Source organism: Triticum urartu, chromosome 6A, assembly GCF_056163025.1.
Source record: "Triticum urartu cultivar PI428250 chromosome 6A, HENAU_Tu73, whole genome shotgun sequence".
NCBI lineage: Eukaryota > Viridiplantae > Streptophyta > Magnoliopsida > Poales > Poaceae > Triticum > Triticum urartu.
This window is the reverse complement of record NC_141878.1, coordinates 488,537,294-488,546,008: the sequence shown is the minus strand read 5'-3', so window position 1 is coordinate 488,546,008 and position 8,715 is coordinate 488,537,294. Positions and strand designations below refer to the sequence as shown.

Sequence of the window (8,715 nt, the reverse complement as noted above, 5' to 3'; positions counted from 1 at the left end):
TCTTCGCGGATGTCGGCAGTGTAGTTCAAGTTTCCGAATCTGACCTGATGGCCAGGGGCGTAGCTCTCGATCTGCTCCAGATGGCCAAGCGAATTGGCCCGCAGTGCGGAGTCGCCGAATACAAGGATCTGACCGGGGAGGAAAACCTCACCCTGGACCGCATCGCTACCGATGATCGAAGGAGCCATCGAGCCTTATGGTGACGACACAGTGAAACTCTCAATGAAAGCACCAATGTCGGTGTAAAAACCGGCGGATCTCGGGTAGGGGGTCCCGAACTGTGCGTCTAAGGCGGATGGTAACAGGAGGCAGGGGACACGATGTTTACCCAGGTTCGGGCCCTCTTGATGGAGGTAATACCCTACGTCCTGCTTGATTGTTCTTGATGATATGAGTATTACAAGAGTTGATCTACCACGAGATCAGAGAGGCTAAACCCTAGAAGCTAGCCTATGGTATGATTGTATGTTGTCCTACGGACTAAAACCCTCCGGTTTATATAGACACCGGAGGGGGCTAGGGTTACACAAGGTCGGTTACAAGGGAGGAGATATACATATCCGTATTGCCTAGCTTGCCTTCCGCGCCAAGTAGAGTCTCATCCGGACACGGGACGAAGTCTTCAATCTTGTATCTTCATAGTCCAACAGTCCGGCCAAAGGATATAGTCCGGCTGTCCGGAGACCCCCTAGTCTAGGACTCCCTCATTCTCCTTTTCACTTTCGCACTGTCTCTTTGCATCAACAATGGCCCGGCGGAGATCATCATCGGGCATATTGTCTTGTTCCTCTTGATCTTTAGCTTCCCCCGTTGCAGCATCACCGTATTCAGGGGGCACATAGTTGTCATCATCCTCTTCTTCTTCGTTGTCTTCCATCATAACCCCTATTTCTCCGTGCTTGGTCCAAACATTATAGTGTGGCATGAAACCTTTATAAAGCTGGTGGCTGTGAAGGATTTTTCGGTTAGAGTAAGACTTTGTATTCCCACATATAGGGCATGGACAACACATAAAACCATTCTGCTTGTTTGCCTCAGCCACTTCGAGAAAATTATGCACGCCCTTAATGTACTCGGAGGTGTGTCTGTCACCGTACGTCCATTGCCGGTTCATCTGCGTGCATTATATATAATTAAGTGTGTCAAAAACCATTACAAAACATCATAAATAGATAAGTGGCCAAATTAATAGAAGTTCATCATCACATTAAAACCAAACTACATACATAATTCTAATTGAACAACATATAGCTCTCCAGAGCATCTAATTAAACCATACATTGAAACTATGTAAAACATTTCAATGCAACAACAAATGTGATCATAATCGCAACCAAGGTAACAATTGATCCAACGGCATAATGATACCAAGCCTCGGTATGAATGACATATTTTCTAATCTTTCTAATCTTCAAGCGCATTGCATCCATCTTGATCTTGTGATCATCGACAACATCCGCAACATGCAACTCCAATATCATCTTCTCCTTCTCAATTTTTTTTTAATTTTTTCCCTCAAGTAATTGTTTTCTTCTTCAACTAAATTTAACCTCTCGACAATAGGGTTGGTTGGAATTTCCGGTTCACGTACCTCCTAAATAAAAAAATCTATGTCACGTTGGTCGGCATAATTGTCATAAACAATAAATGAACCAAATAGTTATAAAAGATAATATATATATACCACATCTGGATCATATACAGGACGAGGGCCGACGGAGACGGATACCAAAACCATCGCACTATATAATAACAAACAATAATAAAAGTAAGAAAATGCGATCATAATCGCAACCAAGGTAACAATTGATCTAAATCATACAAGTAAGAATGTTTTTCTTTTAGAAAGAAGATAAGAACAATAGGCTCACCACGGTGGTGCCGGCGACGAGATCGACGCGAGTGATCGACGGCGGTGAAGACGGGGACGGGACATGACGAACCGCTAAACCTAGACAAATCTTAAGAAAAATGAAGCCTGGAGGTCGAGCTTGGAGAGGAGAAAGCTTAAGTAGTGTGGCTCGGGCATTTCATCGAACACCTCATGTGCATAGGAGGTGAGCTAGAGCACCACAAAACCCTCCCCTCACCGGCCAGAAAAAACGGAGCAGTGAAGTGCTCTACTCGCGGGCGAGGGGGTATATATAGGCACCTCATTGGTCCCGGTTCGTGGCTGGAACCGGGACCAAAGGCCCCTTTGGTCCTGATTCCAGCCACGAACCGGGACCAATGGATGTGGGCCAGGAGCGAGGCTCATTGCTCCCGGTTCATGTCTGGAACCTGGACCAAAGGGGACACATGAACCGGGACCAATGCCCCACGAGGCCCGGCCGGCCCCTTGGGCTTACGAACCGGGACGGATGCCCCCATGGGTCCCGGTTCATGACTAAACCGGGACGAATGGGCTGGCCAGGCCTAGACCAAAGCCCTGTTTTCTACTAGTGTATATGTTGTGTCGTATAGATTTCCTCTCGTTTTCTTCCCTATTCTTAGACGGCTAAGGCAAACTTTTCCTTAGATTTCACTAGAGAGCCTGTGGATTCGCCTCCTCTCTTCTTGCCGCTCGACGGCGAGTGGCGGGGAGGAGAATCCTAGTGCCTCCATTCTGATTAGTAGTTTAGGTTAGAGTTTTTCAGTTCTCGCATCAGCGCGTAGGCGGATGGCTTCGCTTCTTCTTCGAGTTTGTCTTCTGGGCTTCAATTCTCCCCGAGTTTGTCCATTTGGACGTAGTCGACCAAGCTCCGGTGTAGATTCCTATCATCTCCTTGGGAAGGTGAGATTAGGCTTTCTTGTCATGTGCTGAGATTTGGTGTTAGGTGGTTAAAATTTAATAAAGGATTCAACGACGACGATTGCGGCTCCAGGACGCTGTCCTTAGTGGCACGTGCACGAAGACTTTCTGACTGTCATGCGGTAGGAGAGCGGCGACATCGGCGTATTCTGACAGCGGTAAAGGTCATCTGATGGTCTCAAAACTTTGATGTGATTTTTATTATGTTTGAGATGCTTTGCACTGTTGATGAACTTTTATAAAAACATCTTTCGAAAAAGAAAAGATGGATGGATTGGGGGAGGGAGGAAGAGGGAAGAGACTCACGAAAGCACTCTTGGAAGGTAAACCATGTCTCACAATTTGGGACAAATCAGACATGACCCTCGTGAAATCCCATATAGGCAAAGAAAGAGAGGACAGCAGCTCGTGCCCATATTCTAGTCGTGCTCGTCTTGCAGGTCGAATGCTTCATCGGAAGATGGAGCTTTATTCTCCCAAACCTTCCCCCAAAACCACGCCTTGTGCCGTTTACGGAATACCGAATCTATCACAAACCGTCGTAACACCCGATGCGCCCTTCCCGATACAGCCGCTCGCAAAATCTCTTTCCACGAAGAGGCGCCCCGCCGCCGCCTCCCCCTCCCGAATGCCCGCGTCACGGCAGCTGCCCCTCCTTCTGAAGATCGCCGCCGCGGCGGCCGCCGGCGCATTGGCGATCGTCGCGGCGGCGCGCCTGCTGCGGGATGACGCGGTCTCCTCCCTCCGCCGGGACATCCGCGAGGCCGTCGCCGCCCTCGTCTCCAGCAACGAGGACGGCGACAGCGCCGACGGCGGCGGCGACGAGCAGGGGGACGAGGACGCGCCGCCGCCGTCCATCCTGATCACGGGGTTCCGGGCCCACGGGAAGAGCTCGCTCGTGAACACGGCGTGCCGCGCGCTCGCCGGCGAGGTGGGCCCGCTGCTGCTGCGCGCGGAGGCGTCGCCGCCGGGCGGCGGGTCCGACAGCACGAGGAAGCGGCTGAAGGTGAAGGCGGTGGTCTCCGGCGCGGACGGGGAAATGGGGGCGGAGGAGGCGGTGGTGGAGCTGCTGGATGCGCCGCCGCTCCCTGACGCCGCGAGGCTGACGAGGGATGCAATCGACGACGCGATCAGCAGCGGGAACCCGGAGTGCGTGGTGCTGGTGCTGCGATGCGACGCGCCCGCCAAGGAGCGGAATGCCGCCATCAAGCGCCTGCCGGAGATCTCTGCGGCCGCGAGGTCGAAAGGTCAGTTGGTTTCTAGAAGGTTCTAGAACTTTTCGCGTATTTTTTTGGAGACGGAGAGAATTCGCGTGACTGGTTTGTCGTACTGTTTATATATATTGGCCCTTGAGCCCGTGAGGGCACGAGTGGGGAATTCCCTGCTTGCAATTGCGGCCCAACCATTCAATCCACGGATCAATCGAGTATATCTTGCGGATTAACAAGAGCTGTGATCTAGAATCACTTCTGTAACCGCCAAATGAATCAACATGGATTCTCTGCTAAATGTTATGGTCTACTTCTCACTTCCTCAGTAAGATTTATGGGAAACACTTTCCATCATATGTCTGATACAAGAAACTTGCCAGACCAGTCATGTGCCGTTCGTTTCAGTAAGATTTATGTGGAGCTCTCAAAAGGAGATTTATATGGAGTTAAGTGTAGGTGATGATCCCTTCTAATCGGTTGGATGTTACAAACAACATATACTAAATAGCTTATTATTGTTTTCCTTGTGTTATATTCTTAGATCAGGGATTTGCAATGATTTGGAATGCTCACTTTTGCTTGCATTTGCATGTATGAATCATGGTGGTTTGAGATGCAGCCTTTATTGGTGATCAAAAGATTGACTATTTGATGATAAGCTTTGTACTAATAAATCACATGGATGCTCTGATATATGCTACTTCATTCGTTCCATATTAGTGTCCTGGCACAACAATAATTATGGAACGGAGGGAGTATTTAATTCACTATGCTCCTTAATTTTGGAGCTCTCCCATTCAATTGAGGTGTTCAATTTTGGATTTGGTTCATGATTTTGACCTGGTCAACTATTTCTCGACGAGCTCTCATTCAGTTGAGGTATTTAATTTTTTATTTGATTCACTATTTTTCGACGGTTTCTCAAATTAATCGGTAACAACCAGCCTGTAAAAACACATCAGTCATGTGCACCCTCTCACCATCTAAAAAAAGCATCAACATGTGACATTGTAGCACTAATATAGTACATGCAGCCACCAAGGCAAGAAACTTACCCACCTAAGTATTGGTCGATTAGTGGATAACACAGAATCACACCACCAAGAAAGCCCACTAAAACATCGCATTGTAAAAAAAACACTTAATCATCTTCCCCACGCGCCAAACCAACTTTTATCTTTGTGATATCCGAACAACACAAGCGGCGCAGCGAAGCACACCCAATCCTTCTAGTATCCTATATGTATACGTCCTAGTTAGATGTGTTTGGAGTTAAGGGTGATGACAATCCAAGTTATCAATTAGGCTGGATGTTACAAACAACATACATAACTATGCATTTCATATGTTAGCGAGGCTTAGACTAATTGTTACTTAACATCTGTTTACAGGGCTTAATTTGATTATTGCATTGACTTTTAAGAAGTCCGTGAGTTCAGTAAGGCAAGCTGAAGAGCTTCTAAGAGAGGTTTCCTTCAGGGCAAGGACGGATTGTGTATACTTCATCGAGAACTACACCTGGAGCAACAGTGGCTCCAACCTCCTCCACCCCCCTGTCATCAAGAATGACTTTGGGACAGATTTCACCGTGCTGACAATCATTCGACAGTGTCTTGAGTTCATCAAGCTAAATAGGAGTCAAAAGGATAAGAAAGACCCCAAGCAGGCAGACACACAGGCAGACGCTAAAACAGCCCCTAAAGTTTAGCGACACAAATGTAAGGCATTTCTATAGTTATGCACATACAAGATCATCACTGGTTCGCGCAGGTATGATCTTCTGCGGTATGATGTATGTTGACACTGACATAGTCTGACAAGCTGTATAAAATGTACCTTCATTATATATGTATAATGTTATAGGCCTGTTTATCTGCCTCTCTTGTGTAGCTATTGAGCTGGGTTTGTCATTTTCTAGATACATAAAGCAAAGTAGAAAGCCTCTTACTATATATCATTGCTCTTAAATATGACTGATACAACTTTTGATCACCAATATTATACTCAATCCCACCATACATAAGTCCAAAGATAATTAGACATACGTATTACTACCGATGGAATACGACCAAACCAACATCAGTCGGCCGGCCCTGCCTTGTTCTCTTTAGCTCATCATCAGTCTAGGGGTCCAGGCACCAGCAGTAGTAGTCTGATCCTGAAAGTGCCAGGAGTTCTTCTGGGCTCATCCTCTCCATCTCCCTCTGCCTCCAGGCCGGGTAGTTATTCTGCACCTCCCCTGAACCGGAGGCGTAGTCTCTCGGGTGAGCTTGTGATCTCATCCTGATATATAGCCTCATCGCCGCGACGCAGTCCTCGTATGGATCCTGAATGCCAGTATGGACATCATACCTACAACGGGATAGAAGGGGCAATCCCTTGAGCATTAGGCAATGGCCAAAGGGTTCAGAGAGTTTGTTTTATAGCTCAGTTATCAAAGTGACATACCCAAGATATGCTTGTGTGAGGTACTTCAGGGTATTGCTCAGCTTGCTGGTTTTCATCAGCGGTGGGTACTTTGCAGTGTCCCTTCACGTCCATAGATAAATTGTTGTTAAGAAAATAATATATTTTTTGAGGCAATTGAGGAAGAGATAGTAGGAACAAACTGTAGCTCACTGAGCAATGATCTGTACCTAATCATGAATGCTGGGTAGTCCAAACCTAGGCGCTCGAGGTCATGGTCCACGATATGCCCAACAAGGATCCTTGCCCTTCCATAGCTCCTCGGCCGTATCTTCCACAGCGGCTCCCCGTTGCACAGGATGTCCTGGATCCTCCTCTGCACAAGTTTCAGTGGCATTGCGTCCCTCAAGTACTCGGGCCTTATCCCAATCACCTCATACCTGAAGAGCCAAATGGTCAGGTTGATCTTTTGCACTTCAGAAAATAATCCATCTAGTTGATCATTGCCTGGCTAGTAAGCAGGACTGGTAATGGATTCCAAGGTGTGCTACCTGTAGTTTGTGACCGGAGCTGTAGGTTTTACATAGGTCTGGAAGATGATGTTCTCATCTTCTCCAATAAGGCACACTCTTGCACAGAGGTCCACCGAGCCGTCGCTCCCTCCTCCGACCATCTTGCAGGCCATGGCAACTGCGCGCCCACCTGCGCCGCCCTTTGGCATCTGAGAAAAAAGAAGACAAAAGAAGTGAGTGAAAAGTTGGCCGGGAGCTATAGCATCCATGTTAAGAAGAGGTCGATGGTGTCGGTTGAACGGAGTGGAGAACATCAATTACCGGAGCAGCGCGGGAGTACTGGCAGGCTTGGCGGTGATATCTGGCGGCGGCGGGGCTGTCGAAGATGTTGAGGCAGATGCCGCAGCCCCGGGCGCTGAAGACGCGCGCGCATTCCGCCTTGGGCAGCGGACCTTCATTGCCAAGATCAAGATCACAAGGAGCAACGTTCAGTTCAACTAGCTGCTGTTGATGCCATAGCTATAGATGTTTGCATGCAGCTAGAGGTATGGCAGTGGTTGCGTTTGGTAGCTTACCGATGAGGTGCTCCCTGAGTGACTCGAAGGAGCGGCAGTGCTTCCTGCAGGCGCCGCACTTGGGCTCGTGGACCGAGTGGTACGACACCTTCATGTGCTCCACAAGGTGCTCCATCTTGTTGTACTGCCGGAAGCACGCCGAGCACTTGTTCCTGGTACACAGCACACACATACATGGTTCAGTCAGGCAAGAACCCATCATCTCTCGGAGCAGCCTATCTTCAAGCTACGCAACGCTACCGGCTATTGCAGTATGTTAGCAGGTCACTAGGGTAACAAAAATGGCGTTTCTCAACGTCTTGTTACCTCAGGGTCTCCGCGGACTCCCTTCTGCTGTCCATCACGCTCCACAGATTCTTCGTGCAGGTCGATCAAGATCTCTCAGATCTCGAGGTTGGCGAGGATGAACGGTGTGAGAACGCCTATTTATAGGCCAGCCTTGTCGAGAGATCAGAGATGGAACCTTCACGAGAAAAGCCCCTTAGACTGTCATTGCTCCATTCTGAGGAATAAGAGCAATGCTAGACCTACGTAACAGACTTATGTGGAGGATTACTATTGGACCTAAGGGGAGGATGGGGTCCACTCCTAAAAATCAAGGGGGCAGAGATAATTAGGCTGCTTGTAATGGGTAGTAATCATGCATATGGTACTAGTGTGTGATACTACCTCTTTAATGCATAGTATCATGTACTAGTATCATAGATGACTTTATTTATTGCCATGCATGATACATAGTAGCATTGCATTTATTATGATGCGGTATCATTGTATGATACTCAACCATCTCTTTCTTCATTTAATTCTATGCCACACCATCAAAATTGCCTACTTGGCATGCATGATACTAGCTATGATACTTTCATTACGACCAGGGAGAAGGATTTACGTAAAACTTTGCTAACTTCAAGTAGGTGTAGAATTATTGGAGGAATAACTAGACCTGCATGCAGGCGCTGTTAATGATACAAGAGACTCACATCCCTACGTGACTCCCAGTGCACAACAGCACAAGCATCTAATTATCTCAATATCGGATCAGGGCATGACAAGACGGTGTTCTCTTATACGTTCCGTGCCATCTAGAAATGATTAAATGATTAACGCTACAAGGCGTAGACAAATATGTGACGATTAAAATATATTAAGATAAGATGCAATGACAAGATTCTCGCAAAAAAAGATGTAATGGAAAGATAGCATCTCGTACAATGACGTGA

General features: G+C 47.6%; 2 protein-coding genes across 2 annotated transcripts; one reads left to right on the top strand and one right to left on the bottom strand.

The window, feature by feature from the left end:
* The first annotated feature begins 3,165 nt into the window (after positions 1-3,165).
* Positions 3,166-5,712, top strand: LOC125514306 (uncharacterized). Its single transcript, XM_048679619.2, has 2 exons — positions 3,166-4,038; positions 5,394-5,712. The coding sequence occupies exons 1-2, from the start codon at positions 3,237-3,239 to the stop codon at positions 5,708-5,710; spliced, it is 1,119 nt and encodes a 372-aa protein (XP_048535576.2). The 5' UTR covers positions 3,166-3,236; the 3' UTR covers positions 5,711-5,712.
* Positions 5,713-6,113: 401 nt separating this feature from the next.
* Positions 6,114-8,202, bottom strand: LOC125514307 (RNA exonuclease 4). Its single transcript, XM_048679620.2, has 7 exons — positions 7,802-8,202; positions 7,496-7,647; positions 7,242-7,372; positions 6,960-7,129; positions 6,639-6,848; positions 6,451-6,531; positions 6,114-6,354 (listed from the first exon to the last, which is right to left on the bottom strand). Exons 1-7 carry the CDS (start codon positions 7,834-7,836, stop codon positions 6,126-6,128), a joined length of 1,008 nt encoding a protein of 335 aa, XP_048535577.2. The 5' UTR covers positions 7,837-8,202; the 3' UTR covers positions 6,114-6,125.
* Positions 8,203-8,715: the final 513 nt, after the last annotated feature.

Coding starts and splice junctions, on each gene's coding strand:
- LOC125514306 (XM_048679619.2), top strand. CDS start 3,237: ATGCTTCATCGGAAGATGGAGCTTTATTCTCCCAAACCTTCCCCCAAA. Junction 4,039..5,393: donor TGCGGCCGCGAGGTCGAAAG/GTCAGTTGGTTT, acceptor ATCTGTTTACAG/GGCTTAATTTGATTATTGCA.
- LOC125514307 (XM_048679620.2), bottom strand. CDS start 7,836: ATGGACAGCAGAAGGGAGTCCGCGGAGACCCTGAG. Junction 7,373..7,495: donor ACTCAGGGAGCACCTCATCG/GTAAGCTACCAA, acceptor TTGGCAATGAAG/GTCCGCTGCCCAAGGCGGAA. Junction 6,849..6,959: donor GCTCCGGTCACAAACTACAG/GTAGCACACCTT, acceptor TTGGCTCTTCAG/GTATGAGGTGATTGGGATAA.